The sequence below is a fragment of the Dermacentor andersoni genome, chromosome 4, assembly GCF_023375885.2.
Source record: "Dermacentor andersoni chromosome 4, qqDerAnde1_hic_scaffold, whole genome shotgun sequence".
Classification (NCBI taxonomy): domain Eukaryota; kingdom Metazoa; phylum Arthropoda; class Arachnida; order Ixodida; family Ixodidae; genus Dermacentor; species Dermacentor andersoni.
This window is the reverse complement of record NC_092817.1, coordinates 109,042,770-109,066,723: the sequence shown is the minus strand read 5'-3', so window position 1 is coordinate 109,066,723 and position 23,954 is coordinate 109,042,770. Positions and strand designations below refer to the sequence as shown.

The 23,954-nt window shown below is 45.5% G+C and overlaps 1 protein-coding gene across 5 annotated transcripts in view; it reads right to left on the bottom strand.

The window, feature by feature from the left end:
• LOC126537462 (cell adhesion molecule Dscam1-like) overlaps window positions 1–23,954 on the bottom strand; it is a 206,837-nt gene that overhangs the window by 32,708 nt on the left and 150,175 nt on the right. For all 5 annotated transcript variants that reach the window (XM_055074274.2, XM_050184469.3, XM_055074273.2 and 2 more), the window contains exons 3-5: window positions 17,851–18,012; window positions 16,034–16,189; window positions 13,087–13,389 (exon numbers count right to left, since the gene is read on the bottom strand). In XM_055074274.2, coding sequence (XP_054930249.1) covers window positions 13,087–13,389; window positions 16,034–16,189; window positions 17,851–18,012 — 621 coding nt within the window. The remainder of the gene's footprint in view (window positions 1–13,086; window positions 13,390–16,033; window positions 16,190–17,850; window positions 18,013–23,954) is intronic.

Below are 23,954 nucleotides of genomic sequence, written 5' to 3'. Positions count from 1 at the left end.
AAAGTGTTAAGCATGACAGCGAAAAAGGAAAAAAAAAAGCGACATCGGACAGCACCAAGCGCTACCATTTATTCCGTCATTCTTCTACAGTGAAATATATATATATATATATATATATATATATATATATATATATATATATATATATATATACTCCAAATTGGACTATGCAGGCGTTACATTTATTCTGCAACTTGAACAAAATATACACTGCCAATGGAAACAGGAAATGCAGGCAATGCTTCGAGGAAGTATGTCACGATCTACAACACAATCACGAAAAAAAAGATTCCATGGTTAGGGCGAAACGTATTCTTTCAAAAGCTGGTACACTTCACGATGGTAATAATTAAAATATATTGTGATGATTGGTGCCCTCAATCTTCACAGTGACTCATGAGGAACGCCGCAATGATACCAAACAACCTTTTTTTTATTTTAGCCGTAATACGATCGCAGTAAGGAGATTGCAGCGCTGAAGCTTTGTCGTTATGGCAACTGTAACGAAAATTTTGGGAATTCCAGCATGAAAATTGATGACACGACCTCTAATGCCGCTTTGACTAATATTTTTCTCCAATTTAGGACTACCGCGAGAACAAAGGTAGACTGGGCGGGGAAGAGGATGCAAAAAGTCCCGAAGTTATGAGCGGACAAGGGGCTTTAGCCTAAGAAAGACGGTTATGCGAAATGCATCACACAGGAACTCAGAGCTCGAACAGACACACAAATCACGCAAGTGCTTCTACTCAAGCGGTAATACCGTTAGGTAAACTAAAAAAAGAAGAGAGAGAGAGAACAGGGCCAGACTCACAAAGATTTTCGTACGTAAGGGATTAGTGTTAAAAAGGAACATAACGCCGTAATTAATTAGAAAATGACGTTTTCTTGGAGCGTTGTCCCTTTCAATTGCAGCGAGTGCTCTAAATCGTTCGCATACTGTCTGTGCCACAAACTTGGGCTTCACAGGTTTTGCAAGCTGATGCGAAATAGTCGTGTAACATGGCTCCTGTAATACTCGAACGTCCTTTAAAAGGTGTGCTGAAGAATTACACGCCTTTGAAGAATTCGCCGTTAAGCCCGCTCAGAGAGGAACAAGCGTCTCCTGTTCTCAAAGTGCGAAAACGCCACGTAGTTGTATGTTGTTTGAAGCTATAGGAGCGACGCGTATTAAGAAACGGGCAACGCTGTGTTTTCGTAACCTTTTGAGATTTTAGGAATCACGGGCAGCAAGGACAGTGGCTTAAGCGTAGATCCTTAAACTTTTGTTAGCGTCCGTTTAGAGCTCTCAGGTCTGAGACCTGAACTGCAGATAGTCTACCACCTCAGCGCATCAAGTGAGCTCTACTGGTTTTGCGAGACTGCCAGTAAAGAAATTTCGTCTAAAAATAATGCACAGAAACACATATTTTGCACATTTTATCGTCTCCCGTCGTGCCTTTTTGAAAGGTGGGAATACTTAAAATCGTGTTATAGAGACGCTTTACTATCCTGGCACTTCCGCTTGCTTACATTTGTTTCGTACCTAAATCATGAATGTATGCGCCACTTTCTAATTCAAACATCTGTAGAATTGGGTTCAAGGGCGTTTTCTTGTGCTCCTTTCGTGCTTGTTATCTTTTGATCATTTCACCTAATAACAATTATAATAATGAAACAAGGCGAAAGGCTTACATTGTACGCCTGCACCTGCTACGGGCTTTCGACACCTGTCTTTGCACCTTGCAATACAAGCACGTCCAGTCGTGCTCGTGAGAGCAGTCTGTGTGAGCAGTGCACTTTTCGAAATCAATGGTTTTCGTTCATATGCAGAAACGTTCGAATCCCACAGTTACGACTGCCTGCCTAACTATGCGTATCATAATGGATGGGTAGTATATCTCTACAAAAAGAAAAAGAAAAGAAAGACACCTGGAACGTTCGTAGAAATTTTACACGTCCATGAAATGGACGCATAACTTGATGTTCTGTGCTGCCATAGCGGGTAGTATCAGGAAGCGAGAGGAGTACCAGAAAGTGCGGCAAAATGGTGCACTATACGCAGTAGGTGACGAGCTCTTTTTCTTTGTGCTGCCCTTTCTACCGATTCTGCTTAGTGCAAGCGCTATTTTCTAAAAGAGAGAAATGCACTCTCACTGAAAATATTGACTTAACGCCCAGCAAACATTTGGTCAGCATACTTGAAGAAAAGAGCGCTACGAAGACGCGGACTAAAAGAGGGACACGTCCGACGAACACGGCGCTCAGGCGCTGGTCAGCAGCACGTGATGCGATTCCTTATCGCTCACCAAGCAGTGTTTCTGCGGCTTCGGCCAGAGCGAAGTCAGCGCAGCATCAGCGTCCTCCGCTGTGCATAAGCACGACGAAGTGACCCTCCAATACCGCCCGAGGCTGGCCTTCAGTTGAGCTCTGTAATCACCATTAAGGTTGAGGGCATTCTGGCATATAGACGCTAAAGTACAAATACTACTATAGCACAGTATGAAAATTAGGCTGTGGACATCTTCTTGTATGTTTGTCTGTTATTTCAGTGCCTGAATAATTGGCCTACAGAGCAGCATCTTAACGACAACGTTGCATGTTAGGATAGCACAGGTAGCTTGCCTAACGTTGAAACTGAAAAATGGAGGCTCTTACAGTACCGCGATGCATATCAAAGGTCAAAATAATTCTAAAGTTGTCGCGCTTTCTCGATGAAGGTGGCTTTATATTTGTCATAGGGTAAATTTTCACATATTTTTCCATAATATACAACATCTGCGAAGTCTTTAGACATTTGGAGAAAGGCATTTCAGTTTGCATCGGGGTCAACAGCCTTACCCTGAGCGAAGATGGACAGTTTTTAATATTACATTGTCGTCTTGTCTTTTAAGTATACTGTCATCAGTTTCAAAACACCAAAGTTTTTTTAAGCAATAGCTTTTTTTAGATGCTTCTTCACGCAAAGAAAATGCCGGCTCTAAAGCAGGCAGAACATCTAGTAGATTGGCTAAGACAACATAGCAATAAATGTAGAAGTACTGAGAACATCATTCTAAGAGCGTTAAAATATGTGGCCAAAGATTAAGAAGCCGCATACCTTTAGCCCGCCGAGAATATTGCTAAATAATTGCCTTAGTCTCATGCAATGCATTGGTGAACATGGCAGCAGGGAGAAAAAAAAAGATCAACGCGTATTGATCTCTTCGGTTTATATCAGGCGGTTTGGAATATAATGAAAGTAAAATTTCATTGCACAACGTAAAATCAATAGAGAACTTGGAAGCCAGGCAGGGAGGTATTCAAAAGCGAAGAAGTAATAAATTGATGAAGGCCTGATCGCTACTGGTATTTTTACTTAAAGAACAGTGCAAGATATTTCTTCTTTTTAAAATCGCAACGACTTTCTTTGTAACGCTGAGCTTCTTTTCTTGTTCGATCACTGGGTATAGCCAGCGTGGTATATCCCCCCGCGGAGGCTAAAGTGAATTTTATCTCTGCGGCATTAGTTTTAAACGTGACAAAATTAATTTAAAAGGTCGTTTTTGCTTCTGCCCACTCACGCAATCATTCCTGTAGCGAGAACATCAATTTTCTGCTCGAGTCCATTGGCGCTCGTGAAATTCGCAAAAGGCACAGCGTCTCATTGCCCGTGTTTTAGCAGGCAATGCAGAGATCCAATATTTTTTACTTCACCCAATGCTTCCACCAGAAATTATTTTTTTCCAGACAAACCATCGTACACAACTTTGCGAAGACGCATATTACGTGGACACGTCTTAGCAATTAAGAAAACAATATAAACCTGAAGGCCATGCGCTCTAATAAGTTAGAGCTAGCCGTGATAACAAGTCTCTCATTTCTCACAGTGGAGCTGGCGGACGCCGTATTATTTTATCCCTTTCTTTGCGCGTGACGTAGAAAGCACAACCGACTTTAAATGCGAGATGTGGACGTTGCAGCATATCACTTTCCATAATTGTACATTGCAGTTGCACACGTAAGCAAGGAACTTGGTCTAGTGCACTTCTTTCGCTATGTTAAGGTTATGTCCAAGTTAAATATATTAATATCCTTTGTACCTTTACCCTACAAACTATGGAGCGTCATACCAATATTTGAGCAACCAGCAGAACGTGACTTAAAACTACCTACGTCAAGTTTAGCTCTCCACTATGAGCGTTTCCGTAGAATGTATTTATTTCGTGCTCGTGTTGCGGCGTACCAATGGCGTAACGTCTACTCAGCGCAAAGTCTGTGTGTTTAGTCCTACAAAAATAAAGAAGAATATTCGCAACTCTGCGCTTACCCCCATTCTAAACTCTATTTCACTTAGTGTATGTGGTTTTTCTCAAACTGGTGCGTGAGACTACCGGTTATATCAAACCCCTCCAACGAGAACGTCCCTTCGACCGGTGCAGATGACGTGGAACTGGCCTTGAAGACCCGTCTCATCCCTGTGAGCCTCAGCACTTCACAGAGAAGGGCAAAGGATGTTCGTTTTGCTCTCCGATAATGTGTGTTACAAAAACATGGACAGGTTATTTCCGTCTAAACGTGATCCACTTCGATGGCCCCTTTGAGTCGCCCAGCAACACTGTAAACGTAACCGCTTTAAAATATTTGTGACGAAAGGCAAGGTTTAAGGCACAAGCCTTGGTAACAAGAAGATGTTTATTATACCCACCTACCGAGGAATATAACCTCCACAAATGCTCACATATGTTTGAGCTTTGTGCGTTGTTCTGCCGATTAACTATAAAGGTGGCCTCATGTTGTTTGAAAAATATAGGGTACTGCATGCATCTAGGCAAATATTTTCGTAGATATATTTAGCATTTTTCCAAAAGATTTACTGAAACCCTGCAGGAAAGAAAAGAGACAAACATTAGAAACTACTAGAGAAACGACACAAAAGAACTGCGGGAATGTTGTTATATTGCCTTTACCGGCCACGCTGCTCTAGAGCGCTGAAGGTTTCAGCGTTGATGCTCGGTGGTTTTTTAAGTTGCCACTAAAATAAAAAGTACTCGATTGAAAATAACGTATTCCCTTTTATCGTGCAATAACAAAACGAGTAATGAATAGCGCTTTCAAGAACAACGTGAAGGCAAATATGGTCCTAAGAAAAGCCGATATACATTTATTCTTCAGTTGTGCGCTAAAACCATTTATCTCACCATCCTAAGTCTCCTCAATGGCGGAAGCACGAGACTGCGCCTACATTTAGAAGAGTGGTAAAATTGAGTGGAGTGAGCGATAATATGGCTGAGTCGTTGATGTAGATGTACTAGAAGTTATATGAAGATCAAAACAAGCGTGCTGCTGATAATACCGCCGCCGTAGATGATGTGATGCAGGGAGCTTTTTCTCAATTATCTTTCTGGAGCCCTAAAACGGTGGGTCGACAAAAAGAAAAAAAAGCAATGAAGCACTCGGGAGCGCAGATATAGAACGGACAAGTATGCATAAACATTGATTGAGGCCCGGGCGCTGTACTCCTACTTTTAATAGGAAACGGTGAACTAATGTACTACCTAAGATATCTCAAGAATATTGTTACAATGAATATTTAACACTTAATACTGTTTTTTTAATTATACTCTTATTCCTTATTTCCAAGAATCTCCGATTAGACACTCCTGGCTTCCCTTGGTTATAGGCTTATGCACTTTTCTTGAACTTTCGTTCTACTTTGATTTCTTAATTCCATAGTTTGTACCGTGTTGGATGCACTGATTTGTGCTGTGTCCCTTGCCTGCCTCCCTCTGCATTGCCGGAAGGCCTTGAAAGTATATTAAATGAAAGAAAGAGTGGTGGCTGAAGAAAGGAAAGGTCTCTGAATCATGCTAGTCGCTTTCAAAAAGATTGGGTATACGGTGCTTTGGACAGCGAATTTCAAGTAATAGTAAAATACATTTTGCACTGTTGTCTTAATTCAATTTGTTTGTTTCGTTTCTAAGATTTGACGATCTTTTTAATATGTAGCAAAGCATTCAACTTCAAAAGTTATTGCCGACATCGACTTTTTTGAAGACTTTTTCCGCCATTGCACATGCTTCATTATTTTTCTGTTTATGCGTACTTTTGTGTCTCAATGATAGCACGTGAATTCCGCTTTAAGGTTCAGTTGGTCCTTGTTTATTTTTACTAGCAAGGACACTAACGTATAAGAACCTTTGAAAACGATCACTGAATGTCAGCAGAAAAGGTTTATTAGACTAAAGAGATGCATTTTGGGAAATGCAACCACACGTTGGAATGGATTCCAGAAGCAATAAATAATATAAATATGCAATTTTTTAAACAAAATGACAAACTAGAATAATTGGTGGGGATTTATGTTTAAGAAGGTGGACGATAACTTAACCAATGTTTACCGAAGTCGAGAAATGCATTTGACTTTACGATAGACTATTTGAAAAGTTCTTTGAAGCAAGAAATACTCCGTTGCGTTCAGCAGAATCGGAGCTATTTGTAATCAAAGATCGCCTTCGATCTCCTTCGCTTCAAGGTGCTTCCGCTAATTTTTTCAACCCCTTGCACTGCGAAGACCACGACGGAGCGAGGTGGCGCCAACAATAATCCGCCTACTGAACGTCGCCATGTCGCGCAGTTTAAATTTTATTTTGGACTTTCAGATAGACGCCACTACGTCCAATTAGGGCGCCTACGACGCGCCAAACTTAGCCAAACTTGCGGTTGAGTTAACGATGTCTAATCCCTTTGATGTGCTACAGTGTACTAGACAGCTACGCGCAGCTATTCTCGCACCGACTGACACGAGAAGCACATTTGTTTTCGCACTTATCTCTACGATATTCGTACGAGTTCCCAGGTTCGATAAAACTTCATATTCACTCATGCTAGTTTGTCGGCAGCGCACACATCATCTAAGCGATTGAGGCCACACTCCGGTCTCGCTTTGAAAGGATTCCTCACATAGCAGGCTTCCACCATTATGGCGAAACACTTCGAGGGTGTGCGACTCGGGTAGCAGACGACCTTTTCGTCAGACGTTTGCGCTCAGGCCTTGACACATGCTACCCACATATTGGCGGCGAGGAGTTACGGAGTCGCCATCTATCGGAAGCGCCTCGCTGGCGTAGTATGAGGGATCACGCGGCGCGCCCCTCATAGGTTTTGCTGTCAGCGCTCACTGAAAACACCACGCGTGAGCTCTCGCGGACATTTCTGTAAGTACTTTCGAAACGAGAGAAGTTTTTTACTGCCTAAATAATAACCTTGGGTAAACTGAAAGCACAGAATCGTTTACAGACGCTATTTCTTTACCGAATACGTACAGTGAACGCCACTGCGCGCGGTCGCCGCGATGGAGTCTCCTGAACCGGCTTCTTCATATGCGTGAAAGGTAGGTAAACGCTGAGAGCAAACTATGTGAAATATGTTCTTATACTGTTTGTATAACTAAATGGAGCGTAATAAGAATGAAGCCTCAATGCAGCGATCGCACAGATTCGCAGCGACCGACTGCGTGTCTGCATGCTTGTCCGCGCACTGTTTCGCTTTCGCCGCGTGCGGGTTCTCGCACCGTGCCATGAGCTTTGGGCCGCAGAATATGAACATTTGACAGTATACAAGCAGCCATTGTTGCGTGGGCGCTATCAGAGGTGTTCAAAAATAATTTCATTGTAGAGACTTCGACGCCTACGGGGACTGTGATGTGCCGTCGCGACGATCCAATCTTTTTTTTTCTTCTAAATTCTTGGACGTCTCCATATTATTTCTCGAGTTGCGTCGCACTGTATGTTTATCGGTTTTCTCAGAGCGCGATTGCCGCTGCTTCCTTTTTGTAATCCAGTGCATTAATTCATAACACGTACAAACATGACCATATGCCATGCCTTTTTTTAATGTGCGTCTTACAGCTCCCTTTCCATTCCAGTGAACTTGCCAGTATCTATAGCATCTACAAGTTCATAGACCAAACCGTCATGACATTAGTCGGGCAGCGGACTTCGGGTGAGCGTCTCAGTGCGCGTTTTCCAAACATCGCAGACCCAACGCCGTAGCAGAAATCTTCCTCGCGTCTGTGCTTGCTGCATACCCGAGTTGTAGCCGATGACTGTTTGCCGGTTCTAAGATTCGCGAGCCAACCTTCACACAGCTCCTTGTCCTGCGGCTACGTGTGAATAAGGCTGACACCGGGCTCCGTTGCATACGTCCGGCACTGTGGCACCGAGCAGTAGCCTACCATGTTGCGCGCCTTCAAAGGCAGCCACTACCTATTGTAGCGCTTTCAAGCGTTGTAAAGGAGACACTCGAAGCGGGAAAATCTCGCCACTAAATGAGGACTGCAGCGTACGAGGGAATTTAAACTCTCGTTTTCAGCTCGCTTCGGCGCTCCCGAAGTAGCCGACGCGGCCGCTATGTCCACGTGATCCCTAATAGCACGTCACGCCGACGGTGGCGCCAGCTTTTCCAGTGGTGGAGCTCGAGGCCAATATCACTGAGAGCACGCGATAGTCTTTAGCCCGCCGCAGCAAGCTCGTCGCGCCACCTCGCGGTGTCCGCGGTATCTACGCTGCGCTGCCGACACAGCTACACGCAACTGTAGTCAATATCCGTGCGCGTGATAGGGTTCGCGTAAGCGGTCGCCCTCGTGTTTTCCATTCTTGCCGTGTCACGTCATGCGAACGAGCTGCGTCCTGCAGCAGTTTCACCGACGGATAGGAGCTACATCCAAATTGCGCATTTTGTGTAACAGCTCATTACAGCGCGAAGTCTGCCAAGGCACCTAGCCAGGAGAGGCCAGCGCAAACGTGTGGTGTGACCTTAATTTTTGCGTCGTCCGAGGCACGCTAACTGTGAGAAACTAACGAAATTAGTGATCTGAAGGCTACGACACTGATAAGAAGTGCGGCACAGTGGCGTAGCCAGAAATTCTCGGAGAGGGGAGGGGGAAGCAACCATTTGACTCGGGGAGGGAACGTAGAAGGGCACGTGTTTGTTGTGCCACGCCCTGGCTGCGCCATAGGTGTGGCCAAATTTTGATTCCTACGGCGGGCAGGCGCTGCTGAACGTCCGCCGACGACATCACCAATTGCACGATAGTCGTACTTACGGGAGTACGCAATTCTAATCGAAATTCGAAACGCGGACGCTCGCTTACTTCAGCAGCTTGAAAAAACTGCGGCAATAAATATACCACTGACAGTAGAACGCAGAGCACTGGTCCAAGCAGCCTTCTTGATTGATGTGACCCGTCGCACAATGACCGCCGCGCACGGGCATCGGCTATATGATTAAATATGGCAGCGCCGAAAAGAGGCGAGGAGAAGGGTTCTGTTGAAAATAGAGTGAAAAAAAATAGTGACTTCGCACTGTCCTTGTGAGCACCACCTGACGTGCATGGCTGCAGAGTTTGGCTGAGTCATTCAAAGCAGCGTATGCTATCCGAGGACTGTGTTTTGTCACGAAGCCCGAGGGGTGGTTCAGGACCTCTCTAAATGTTCTTTGACAGACCTTAAACCGGCATAAGCAACACGAATTGCCGGAGGCCACAGTGCTGGAGTCATAACTGGTGTACAATAAAAAGGAGTGATTGAGAGATCAATCCTAGTGGCCCTTTTTCTTTTTTTTCCTTTCTTTTTACGTTTTTCTCATTCGAACCGATATTTTTTTTTTTAAATAGCATGCGGCACATAGCAGTGTTCGGCCCTTCCAGTTGAGTTTCTGGGATAGGCGAGAAAGGCGCGTATGTGTTCTGGTCGAAAAATAAAAATAAAAAAAAATATCAGTTATTACCATTTTCATAGATTCTCTTAAGATGACAGTTGCTGAAATTGCGAAACAAAGACATTCCATAAATTCAACAAATTCGATCTTTTCAGATCTCTGACCTTAAAAATTGGGCTACGAAATACATTCGTGCGCCAGGCATCAGTTTCCTCAATGCTTTCCTCTAGCAGTTGCGGGCGATGTTATCGGCAATGTTACTAGATCTTTCAGCATATTTCGGGGTGGACGTGTTTATTTAGATGTTACAGTGGACTACGCTTATATCTATATGCGTAGTCCACTCATATTATTGCTCATATTTATATGCGGGTTTAAAAGCCCGAATATTAAAATTATTCATGACTCAATTGTTTGTCCACAAATATCCATTGCGTATCAAGCTGATAAATTTTTATTCATGATAAGATGTACTAGACAGCGCAACATGCAATAAGCATACATAAGAAATAAATTAAACGACAAGGACAGACGACAGAGCGAAAAGAAAGGCAGGAAGTTTCAACCAGACGCCCGTCCGGTTGGCTACCGTATAAGCAGGCCTCGGGTGGTTAAGCTGTTAAGCGACAGGCAACGAATATATGGCCTCCGAGATTGCGCGCTGGCAGGTTTTGCGCCGACCACCCCATTCGGCCCGCTCACCAGCGAGAACGTGTAATCAGGCACACATGTCCGGCCGCCGCGGGAAATCTCTGTTAGCCGAGGGCTCCAGCGCCCGTGGAGGCAGCCATAGAAGGCAGGGCGCGGGAGAGCTCGATGTGAGCACTGCCTCTGTTTTCACGTGTTGTGGAAGATTCTTGTGGGATATATCCTACGCAGTTTTTCAGCTCTGCCTTGAACATTTTGCTGTCTGTGCTGTTTAGTCCTTCTGCGTCGTTATTTTTTTCCCGCAGCTTTCTAAATCCTTACTCACTGATTTTGTAGAATCTAGAGTCTGTACTTGTGCTATGTTTACAAGTTTGCTTTTCTAAACAAATTATGTGCGAACAAAATATAAAGTAACGAACGAGCAAATAGTAGGTAATGTACTAGATCCCATTTAGTGCAAAATTTCTCGTCCCACTCCGCCCAGAGACAGTGGCCCGCACCAGATATTGACACGCGGACTCGTGCGGAAGAACACACGTATTTCAATTAACCCGCAGCAGAAATTAGATCCCTAAACCTTGCTGCGCCTTAGGTGAATAATTCTTTGCGCATTTGCACATTTCAATGAAAATTTACATTGAACATTTGCCTTAGGACTGGCATACATAACCCTGAGAGAGAGAGGGAGAGAGCGAGAGAGAGACATTGAAGAGGAAAGGCAGGGAGGTTAAGCAGATATAAGTCTCCGGTTTGCTACCCTACACTAGGGATAGGGGATAGAGGTTAGAAAGATGACAGAGAGGAGACACACACACAAAAGGCGTTCCAGTTAAAGTCGTTCACACAGGCTGGTTGATTGCAAAAAGCGCAATAGCGCTTGCACGGCCTTCTTCTGTGACGTTAGGTCCTTTCGATGTTGTAGAATTCTTGTTTCGAAAAGCGGTTGGTCGTCTAGTTGGTCAAGTTAGTTGCGAAGGCATGCCCTCTGTGGACTGTACTACGGGCAGGCGCACAGAATATGGCCAATTGATTCTTCATGGCCGCAGTGGTCACAGGTTGGGCTGTCGGTCATCCCTATGCGGAATGCATAGGTTTAGGTAAAGGCAACGCCCAACCAAAGTCGATATAAAAGCGTGGCGTCTCTACGGCGAAGCTGTGATGGCGCTCGAAGACTTAGCGTGGGATCGATTGAGTACAGTCGCGTATTTCTTAAATGTGGCTCATTCCATTGCGACGCGGTGCACTGCCGAGCAAGTAGGCGGAGCTTCCGTGCTGCGTCAGTTCTAGAGAGAGGAATTGGGACGTGGCGCTCCTCAGTATGGGCTGAGCGGGCAGCGTGATCCGCCCGTTCATTGCCGATAATCCCGCAGTGATTTGGAAGCCACTGAACGGTTATTTCATGGCCTGCATCACTTATATGTTGTAACATCTCTGTAATATGGAATATTAGTTCTTCGTGCGGTCCGCGAGGTTTAGGCTCGTCCATTTGCAGACGAATGTCGAAAAATAAGAGGTACGGTGATTCCTCTCAGTAAACAAGTTTCAAAATTTCGTAATCAAATGGCAAAGTGACGCCCGATGTAGTTGGTGTCTTAGCACTGGAAAGCGGTACTTTGCATATAGTGGCAAAAAAATATAAATAATAAGATCAATAAATACAATGGTGTACCTGCCAAAATATGATATATTTATGAGCCATATCGTAGATTGTGGCTTCGATTTATTTCAACAACCTGTGGTTATATCTAAAGTACACGAGATCTCAACAAACGAGTGATTCCATCAGTTTTCTGTGGACGGTTACACAACACGTCTTGCATTACGCCCTATCGCCATGGCAGAATGCACAGACAAAAGGAAGCGACAACAGCAGCAGGCGACTCGTTCAAAACTTTAAAACCAGCTCGCAAAATAACGGACATACATATATTCCGCAAAGTGCCAAGTGTACTAATAGTTTCCTTTGAGCGCATGACGAACTCTTGCAAATACCGGCCACTTCTACATACCATCATGAGCGTAGTAGGAGTAAATATGAAAAAAAAAACAAATAAAATTATTTAGCGATATATACGTGCCGGCATGCACTTGGCCCCTCGTAGGCAGTCAGTCGTCATTTTAAAATGAGGAAGGGGTCACGTAGAAGCGCAGAAGCGTTTCTTTATTGCCCCTTCCAAGCCGCAGCAACAGTACCGCAGCGCCCCAAAGCCTCCCCGACGCATGAAAGGCCCTCAGTTGCGAGCGTCGCCATGTGAAGTAGCTGGCCCCGCCCACTACTAATATTATGCTCTCTCCGCGCGAATGGGATGGCCGGAGTGTAACCTGCGAGCGCGCAATCTCGGAGGCCATGACGAATATATAGAAGCACAGCGATGTTAACAAGAGGTAGTTGCGGCTGGTTACCCTGCAAGGAAGGAAGGGCCCGGGGACAGATAATTGATTGGATTGATTGAATAATTATTGGATAGAAGCACAAATTGAAAAAAAAACCGCGTATAGAATCCAGCGATACCACGCAGCCCGTATACCTTAAATACTTGACAGGCGCAGAGGTAACCTTCTGTGCGGAGTTATTTTGGAAGCAAGGGAGTATAACGCCTTCCTCCAATATATGATAATAATTCTTACTAAATCTGCGTGCGCTTTAAGTTATTCGTGAGCATTGTGATGTCGAATCTGTTTCACAGCTCTAGCTGAGTGCATGTTTGCGGCGCAATGTGCCACCATCTGATTAACGTCCTCCGTTTGAGTCCCACTCACCTGTGACCAGGACCTGTATCTCGTTCTTTTCCTCTACGCCTGCTCCATTGCTGACGACGCACACATAGGTTGCGCTGTCCTGGACCGAAGCCCGACGGAACACGAGCGTACCACCGACGAGCACGATACCCGGCTCGGTAAGGGGCAGCAGTGGCCGCAGTCGCGCGCCGTACTGGCGGTACCAGCGGTACGAAGGCTGCGGGTGGCCCTGAGCCTCACACGGCACGAACACTGCTGAGCCTTGAGGTCCTTCCACCTGGCGGCTCCAGTGGATCACCTTGGCCGGAATGCTGGAGTGCGGCTCTGTCAAAAGACAAGGTCGAGTCGATGGCAAATTGCTGTACACTTGGGAAGCAAGAGCGAGAAGACGGCAAAGAAATGGAACTGAAAGACGACACGTACGCTACTCACAAATTACTCACACACAAGGTAGTGGTAATAGTAGTGCAGACTTGAAAGAATAAGCCACCGCGGCGGCCCCATTTCGGTGGGGGCAAAATGCAAGAATGCCCTTGTCCCGTGCATTCGGGCCACGTTAGCGACCCCCAGTTGGCCAAAATTAATCCGGTGTCCCCTGCTACCGCGTGCATCATTATCAAATCGTGGTTTTGGTTCCATAAATTCTGGAATCCAAAGAATAAACGCCAACGCGTAGCTTTCTGGTGGTTGTATTTTTCGTATTAGCGAACGAGTTGTGATGTAACGTGCACAGCTCCAAGAAATTGTGACATTTTAACTACTTTTTTATGACACGTTCGATATTTTGTGTTGTCCGTCAAATATTCAAAAGAAAGGGCAATATTCACTGCATAAATTGATCACTCGCATGAATGAATAAGCGAATGAACCAATCCAAGCTTTTGTGGTTTAAAGTGGTGTACTCCGTTTTGCTTGCCGACTACTTACAAACTATGCACACTTACATAGTCATCGTCCTTATTTATGGCCAATGGCCAGACTCAAGCAGTGCCATCACAGGTCCCTTTAACTCCCTCAGCCGCGCAGTGCTGCGACATTTTCCCCGGGGGCAGACGAAGCTCGCTGAGCGAGTTAAAGGGACCTGTGATGGCACTGCTTGAGTCTGGCCATTGGTTTGCGGGTGATAACGAGCGACGACGAGGTGATGGAGAGCGTCGTTGTCGTGTCGGTGGTGGTGTGAGGCTGCGATCGGAAACGGGGGAGTCACTGCGGTTCGCGCGTCCCTGCTGCAGCCGCTGGAAGGAACTGGGATATGGCCAGGGCTCGTCAGCGGGCACGCGGGGTGTGTAGGAATTAAACTGTGGAGCACGCTGCTGGCGGCGGTGGCAATACCTAGCAATGTGTCCAGCCACACCGCAGCTGTAGCAAATGCGGGAGTCGCGGCTTGTAGCGGGTGACACCGGTGACATGGTTGTCATGGGTAGAAACGTACTCTCAGGCTGGTTGTAGGAGGGAAGAGCCCGCGGAACAAATCGTTGTGGTGCATCTTGTCGGCGTTTCAGACTTGCCGGTTGCGGTGGCAAGTTGCTGCTCTCCGTACGATCAGCATAGGTCCTGCGAGGTTCTCGGAAACTCTGAGGTGCCCAGGTGGATGGTGGCACTCGAGAACGATGATCAAATGTACACTGATGGCACGTATGAGCATCGTCAACAACTTTAAGGCGTTCAAGCTCTTCTTTAACCACTTGCCGAATCACCGAGGAGATGTCGTCGTGGGTTGGGACGGACACACTTGCAATAGTAGTAACATTGTCCAATCGTCCAAACTTTGGCCCAATCCTTCTCATTTTCAGCGCTTCAAACGCCCGGCAGTGTTTCTTCAGATCAGACGGAGTACTAAGATCTTCCTTCGTTATAAGAAAATTATAAACATCTTCAGCGATTCCTTTAAGCAGATGGCCTACTTTGTCTTCGTCTGTCATGGTAGCGCTTACGATTCCGCATAATTTCAGAACAGCCTCTATGTACGTTGTACACGTTTCGCCAGGTAATTGAGCTCGTCGGGAAAGCGTCTGCTCAGCCTTCTTTTTCTTAGATATTGGGTCCCCGAAGCACTTGGTGAATTCTTCTACAATATTATCCCAGCTCGTTAGAACGCTCTCGTGGTTTTCAAACCAGAGGAGCGCGGTTCCAGCGAGAAAAAAAAACCACGTTATCGAGCTGCTTCGTAGTGCTCCAGTGGTTGTGGCGACTCACTCTGTTGTAGTGTTTGAGCCAGTCGTCGACGTCTTCGTCGGCCTTCCCCGAAAAGGTGGGTGGTTCTCGCAGCGGTGTCCAGTAGCCAGCCTGACCTGCTTGATTGCTGTCTGGTCCGCCGCAGGTGGGGTCGTCATTGCCTTCTCCGGAATCGGCCATGTCCGCTGCTTGTGGTCGTAAACCGGCCAAGCGTCTACTCCGTCGGACAGTTGGTAGAGCTGGGTCGTCCAGGATCGTCCAAGATTCACCCAGCACCTCCACCAAAGATGTTACGAGTTATGTTTATTTACAGGGTGAAACGGTGAAACGAGGTCCGAGAGGGAAGCTACAGGCCAGGCCCAGCCGGCGCAGAGTACCGCGAGATCACGCGTGCACACTCTACTTCTTCTTTCTCTGCCTCAGCCGCGCAGTGCTGCGACAGTATTATTGTTGTCTTTAGCAGGTGTGCCGAACTGTTTTCCTTAATGATAAGTCGTCATAAAGCATTGACGGGTTGCGCAAACTGAGTAAATGCTGTACACTTATTCAGGCTGGGCACACACTCTTGTACTCATCTTTCCAGCCTGCGTTAACGTTGCGTCGCAATCTGCTCGAAAATTTGAGATTTCCTCATGTCGCACGGCCGGTACGCTTTGAAGCCGATGATACGTTCTTCCATGCATTCATTACTAGCTCCTGGTTAAAGATGCAGACGTTCTATGCCTCTATAACATACAAATCATACTAAACAAAGAGAGGCAATTATCCGTTCCGAAAGAACACAGCCTCTTACCAGTAATGACAAGTTTTCCAGCCGTGATGCTGCTGACCACAGCACCGGTGAGCGTGTCCTTGGTCTGGCACTGGAACGAGTGATGGCTGTCTTCAGGCCCTGCGCGCCGAACGTGCAGCTCGCCGGTCGTAAATGCCACGTACTTGGAATTCTCGTCTGCATCGTTGCATAAAAAAAATAGGATAGAAACGGCACCATTAAAAAAACAAAAAAAAAAACAATAACTCGTGCACGATCAGCCGCGAAGACTGCAATCAAGCCTAAACTCACTCGCACGTCGGCAAGCAAGTCGTTAACATGGCTGCTTCGTGCAAGCGTAGAACCTCGGAAAGTGAGGCTAATTACCTCCCTGATTTTTTCCACCGAGGAAACATCATGCACTCTTAAGCAAAAAAAATATAAAAAATAAATACATAAATGATAAAAAAGAAGAGCCTATGACTTCGTCCACGTGGTTACCTTTTACCTTAATGCTAAATTTCTTGCTAGCGCTTCGTACTTTCCTTTCGGCAAACCCGAATGGCGGTTACAAGCCCTTAGCTTCCTTCACGTTCTTCTTTTTCCGGCCAAAGCAATTACTGAAATTAACATCTGTGCGCGTTCTTCATAATTATGCAAATGTTGCAACTGCTACCGAAAATCGATGGGCAGGAAAGCAGGCGGTGGGAAAAGATGCAGCGACAGCCCTGCTAACCGTCATAGATAATGGCCACTTGCTTTTCCGCCGACCAACTCCGCCAGCTGGGTGGCTGGTTATTAGAGCATTCCGCTTGCTTTGCCAAGTTAACAAGGGCGCTCGATAGCTTACTAATTGCCTAAAGGATCGGTTTATATAAAGACACTAGTAGAGATTAAAAGAAGGAGAGAACCCACAACACAGATTTCTTTAGTATAGGCCACCGCATACAGCTAGCTTTCGATTGAGGGGCATTTTATTAAGAGTAGTCACCCGCTTTTCTTCCACATTAATTCATTTTATTTTGTCCCAGATGTGATAGAAACACATAACTCCCTGAGCTAGGTCATATTCTTCAAGTATTTTTTAAAGATATTTGCTGCTTCGTCAGTGGTTTAAACAAAGGCGTAAACACGCTTGCCGTCTGAATCGGGCACTGTGTGCAACTAATAACACATAAATAGAATGGCAGAGGAAGCATCCTTACAAAATACGATGTCTGAACATCAACTGCCGATTCCTTTTCTGGAGGGACGGTCCACGTTACACACACGAGAGGGAACCGTGATGTCACGTGTGGAAAGGCTTGTGTGTGGTAAAAAGGTTTTGTAAAATTCTAACAGTGGTTAGAGGGGCATCATGATATCGAAAAGGATAATGTGATAAGGCGACTTTGAATAGCTGACAAAGGAGAAAGAAATACAGGCACAGGGCGTCGTTGACCAACTAGCTCAACTGAATACAATTCTGCCTATAGCGGGCTTTTGTTTTGGCATTGTTTACTGTGATCTTATGTCAATAAGTACCGTACAAGTAACTGCCATTGCATGAGCAAAGCAATTTTTTCGTAAGGAGCGCATGTCCTCGATTTCCTAGCGTGCCATCTCGTACACACCGGAAATCTTTGCGCAGATATGACACTGTTGAAATTATTCCTTGATATACAGTGCATCTCCTCACAATGGCGTACTGCGCATACCACCGCGCTTCTTCATCGATCAAGCACAGTGTTATATAACCGATGTTAAAATTTCTTTCACACACTCACTAAAGATGGCTGAGCAGATTGTACGGTTACTTATTGAAAGTGAGCTCCAATGAGGTTACCGGAGACTGGTGACTTTGTGTAATTTTTACTTGCCTGGTATGGCTTGCACAGAAATGATGAAGCCGTCGCTGCGGACCCAAGACGTCACGACGACGTATTCTCTGACGTAGTTCGGCACGTGACACCGAAGGACGCCGGTGTTCATGCGGATTACGAAGTCGTCGTAGACACGAATCTCATACTGCTGCTGCACCACTGCAAAAAGAAAAAAGAAAAGGAGGCCGGGCCGCCATCTTTAGATATATACCACCGCATCTCTTCCAAGACTCCTGACAGTTTGCCGCTGCAGCTATTTTCATCGCAATCAATAAAAAAAGGACTCTGGGCAATGCACTTCAGTGCGGTACACAAGAATGGTGATAACTGCAACGAAACATTTTCGTATTAAGGATCTCCTAGTTAATATTGTATGCAGCTATCTTGCACATAAAAACACATTTTAAGTACGTAGAGCAACCACTTTCAGTGAACAGAGAAATGCACAGGAGAACAACTTGAATGCTCAGTACATGAGAGAAAGAAACACTCTTTAATGGCTGCTGTGCCTCACCATACATCTAGCATGCTACTCCAAGTTACAATGGTGACAGCTGAAATGACGCAGTCATATGCAGGGTTTCACTTTAGCCAAGCTGTTTGAGGAGAAGAAAGCACGGTCTATAATACAGTTATAAAACATACTGTGTTCGGTCTACAGAGGTCTGATGACCGAACACTGTATGTCTTATAACGGTATCTTGCACCGTGTTTTTCTTTAACCTTCATTTTCTCCTTGAAGAGCTTGGCTGAAGTTTTCTGGAACACACTATACAGGGTGTCCAAATTTAAGCTTTATGGTTTTCTTAAAGTTGGTCACTGAGAGGCACGCGAAAACCGCCTTTGCAAATCAGTTATGTGGCCAGGGGGCACAAATTGAGATGATAATTATCGCTGTCAGCAGCCCAATTAACCAAAATTGAATACCTAAATTTTTTTACTGCAGTAAGTGGGTATGTTTGTAATGAAAAGTTAGAGGCAGTCGTGTTTTTACACAGCATCAGTTGGAAGGATTCTTCTAGTGTGTCAGTGCTCCAAGATATCCGACTCAAAATTTTAATTCACTTACGCATCATTATGCCTGCAAGAGAGTTAGGATCGGCGCAACGGGGCGGAGGCATTGGAAAAGATGATAACTGTCCCCCTACCCCTCTCGGCTGGTGAAATAAAAAATCAAAGAGCCCGTAACCACTGTCGTAGCACGTGACCACACAGCCTGTAACGATAGCGACAGCTGCCATGCTGAGATAATGGCACGAGTGCAGAAGCCGGAGGGGCATGCGCGTGCGTAATGGTGACTAGACGAGCGGGCATCGTCCTTGCCTGGGCTACGCAAAAAAAAAAATGACTGCTGGTTTTCAAGTATTGTATGTTTTATTGAAATCAAGGGAAACAAATGCATCGCACGCCTCGCTATGATATCATGATTTCGCCAGCCGAGAGGGGAAGGTGAACAGTTACCATATTTGCCTATGCCTCCGCCTTGTTGTAAGACTAAACGCCGCACGCAACATTCCCGTCACATCAGAGAGGAGCTTCGATCCGCACTCTCTTGCGTGCGTAATCGTGCAAACAATTAAATTTTGCAGTCGTATATCTCGGAGCACAGACATGCTAGAGGAATTCTTCCAAGTGAAACTCTGTGGAAACACGACTGCCTCTAACTTTGGAATAGAAACGCACGCACTTGCTGTAGTTAATAAAAAGTCAATTATTCCGTTTTAGTTAATTCAGCTGCTGACAGCGATAATTATCATCTCACTTTGTGTCCCCCTGGCCACGTAGCTTATGTGCACAGGTGGTCTTCGCGTGCCTCCTAGTGTCTCAGTTTAAGAAAACAATAAAGTTTAATGTTGACAACCCGGTATATTACACACGTACACAAAATGCACAAGCGCGCACAATAAAATTTAACTAAAGTGTGCAGTCGAAGCAACTATATAGGGACATAGGGGTAGCGTTGGTATAGCTTTTCCCATGTGAAAAAGACTATCTTACTCTTTCTAAGTGCGCCGGATTAGAGCAGAGTAAACTGGTTGAATAAAATCTCGCAACTTACGAGAGATCCCTCTTTTTGTGGTGATAAATGCACCACAAAATGCGCAAGTAGCACTTTACTGGTTGATGAAACCATGCTGAATTCTGTTTATCACTTGATTGGTGAATTAACGGTATGACAATCGATGACTGTCATCCGGTAAATACTATTTTCCTTCATGTGCCAGTAAACGCTCTACATACTACAATGGACACCTCGTTGCATTCGACCAGAAAAGTCCTTCCAAAATGCTGTTGCGATCCGAGCTGCGAGAGAACAAGCTACCATTTGAACACAGTGCTAATCGCGTGAGCGATAGATTACGATATCGGTATAGATATCTGCGTGGAATTGCTATTCCGTTTTGAGCTGGAAACATAACGACAGAATGATCGACTTTCCACCCTTCTTGTATATATTGCCATTGTTGTCATTAAAGGTGACGTGCTACTTGCGTGGCGTGTATGAAATATTTGAGAAGGTGTTTCTTGTTTATTGTGCTTAAATGCCTCTAATTTAAACGCGGACATGTCCACAGGTGACTGCAACAATAAAACCGTTCTACTGAGTATTTCTCTCCATGATCTTTTCTTTTAATTTTTCAAAAAAATCTTTTACGCTCCATTTGCTTTGCGAGTTCTGGCGGCTACTGAGTACAGCAGAGCTTGGGCTATGGGGTATGAGCCCGAATAGGCAACTGGCTGCTGGCTTCTGGCTTATCGAGTAGAATTGGGCTACTTGGTAGGTGCCATTGCACGCGCGTGCCCGGATAGAAAGCTTTCGAAAGAATGCAACGCCACAAAATGTGAACAGAAATGTTGCAGATATCCGTGAAACTAAATGTACGAGAAAAAAAAAAGCAGGCGACGAAGTGACAGTAATCACAATGTTGAAGAAGGTTAAAACAAAAATAACAATAAAAAAGGGGCTTTGCCATTACCACCGCAAGAAATACATCACCAATTTCTCTCGTCATCCACACATGTATGCCTCCCCACTTTCCCCACCGCGACCTCTGTCGCCTCCGCTTGGCGTAGAGGAATCTCCAAGCCGTACTTTCTGCCCAAGTTAATGAAAAAGGCTTCCAGCCTATCCCGGAATTACTACGTGCACGCCGAGGCAACGACAAAAAATGAAAGGGGATAGAGGTAGGGGGGGGAGGAGTATGCCTCAGCCATTTTTCAATCGAACAACCTCATTACAGCGGGCTTTGCGTCGGGCGTTCGTTTCGGCACCCAGGGGCTCCCGAAATGCGATCCGGGTGGCCGGCGGTGAGGCGTGCTCTGAATCCCGAGAGCAGCGAGACGTTGTGCTCCGAGACGTGTGCGTGTGACACAACGGGGGCGTCGCGGCTTCAATTAGATCGCCGCTCCATGATGAAGAAGGCCGAGGATTGATTTTTCCCCCTCCGAGAATTCGTGCGGGTAGAACGCGCATTTGTATCTCTTCGAAGAGTGGTGAAATAACTGATGGAAAGTTCTGAAAACATCCGAGGCTATAGAGAATAAAACGAAAAAAGGCGCCAAACGATCCGTAGGAGTCTGTACGATCAAACAGGAGATCACTGGATATTTCCGCACGTGAAAGGAGATGCGAGCTCGTTGATGCAGATTGACATCACTCGAGAAGCACAGTCAAACAGAGGGGCGTTTACATCAGAGAGAAAAAAAAAGACAACAGTACACACGTTGCTGATGTATCTGTAATTTCCCATTTAGGCATAAAGATTAGCGTAAAAACATATAAAACCTGACGAATGAGATATTGCTTAGGCTATCGGAAATACAATCTAAAACGAGTGCAGTTTTGACTGTGAACCAGGAATAATCTGTATTAATGCAGACAAGATATCAGTTGCACGGTCGTATGCTGAAAGGCTCTCTGCGAGAACGACCTTGCGTCTCCGCACCAGCGACCACAGTAGTAAAATGTGCGTAGACTTGCAACACAGCGCACGCTGTGCATAGATTACTCGCTACACTGTCGCGCTTACCTTACTGTATGGCAGCTGGATAGAATTTGCCATTGCGTATGCTCCCGCATTATCGCGTCGCGCATTCTCACTGATTGCACATAAATTTCAGCGGCTCTCGTAGCTCGCACTACACCGCCTCATTTTCTCCCACTGTTGCGTCGTGCGCTTAAGTGGAAGTACCTCTGGTGGCGCAAAGCTCGCGCACGCTACCGTAAAAGATAAGTTCAGTGTTTGAGATAGTGCAAGCATGAGCTGTGAAAGAGTTAGCTGATGGCCTGGACACGCAGCGCGACGGGGTGCTCCATTGAGCTGAGGCCATATTTTCTCGACACGACCGATGAGCGATAGTCGGCCAACATGAACCTGCTGACTACAAGCTAAGAGTGTCGCTGTTAAATTGCCGTGAGGAACCGGGGGGGAAATTAGCTATATTATTCTGACATAGAAGCAAGCGTGGATTAGAAGAACAGGATCCGAAAAAAAAGACAGTGGGCAAAAAGTTGAGAGTAACTTAAATATTCCTACGTGACCTGAAGACGAAACCATGAGGACTTGTCTATGTTATCACCCTTAAATTAAATGAACCGCAATCAATCTTGCTTCAATTTGTAGCAACCTTAATACACCTTATTTCACCTTATTCCACTTTAAGACACGTTGATGGAAGTTCGTCTTTAATCCGTCCAGCAGACGATTGTTCATCATCATCGTTGTGCTCCTCACGAGCTCCGCTCGCTCGAGGGCATGAAATCATTTATTTTTTGTATATCTGATACATTAAAAGAGCATGCGTTTCGTACGTGCTGTCTCTTTAATCAAGACAGCGTGGTAACCGGCGGATCTTGAGGTCCACCATATAAAAGCAGGGAACGAACGATGGACCTAATTCACTTTAAGCCACCTCAATCCACTTGAATGCACCTTTTTCAATTTTTTTTACAAAACTCAATTCACCTCAATCCACTTTGACATGCTTTAAGTTATTCGCATTCATTTATTTTACTTCACCGTGGGATTTCGCGGTGCGAGCCACAGCAGGTCGCGCGCCGGGAACGTGACGTGATCGCTTGGTCAAGTGGGTTTTGGTACCATCGGATGATAAGGACGGATGGACGCCGAATTTTTCGCTTCATGAGGCATATAAGGCTTTCGCCTTAAATATAAGCAAGAAATCAGGAGTGAAAGCGCATGGAAAAGCCACGGTGTTAACTTTCCTCAATGCCATAATCATATCAAGCGGCAGAATACTTAAGCAAGAAAATGAGGAGCTCTGGCTGTAAGTTTTGTGAAACTGCCTGTTTGCAACAAAGCTCGCCCTACGTATTTATTTCTGCAATAGCCGATTTCATTAATCGTACTGGAAGTCTAAGCACGCCTAGACACCCTTCGGGTAGGCAATTATGAAGCAAGCCAGTAAGCGTGGGAACACCGAGTTCGAATACTTCTCCTTGGAATAACAGACGCTTTATTCTGAAGAACTTAAGACGTTTTATCTTTCACACTGTCATCGACTTGATGGAGACCCGTAGAGTAACAAATTGTTAAATGGCTTTACTATGCAATGTCTAGCGAAACCAACAATCATGGAAATAAACATCAGGGTTCAACTGAGAGACTTTGTAGAATTCAAATGTTAGTATGCGACAACAATAGCAAAGTAATAATACGAAAGCTACACGGCCATGGAAAGTAACATGGAGTCTTCTATTCTCGGTGGGTCAGCTTCTTCCGTAGCCGTGACCGCAAATACGCTGTCACAATATAACGCAGAAGCGTTAGAACGTAACATACGCGGGCATGGACTAGCTTTATTTAGGCTCTCGGCTTCGTCCCACTGACGCTGCTACTCTTCATTCTTAACACTCGCATTAGTCTCTTGGCGTAAGGGTGGTGGGACAGCTACCAACAGTACGCGATATATCCACTACATGCCCCGCCATTCGGTTCCCTGGACTGCCTTCTTGCCTTTCGCACGGCATGTCCCGCGCCATCGCAAGCCCTGTACGTGTAGTTCCTGTCGTAATCTAGAGAATCAGCGGCAGATGGATCTGAGAGGAGAGCGGAGAGAAGGGAAAGGGGCCGGCACGT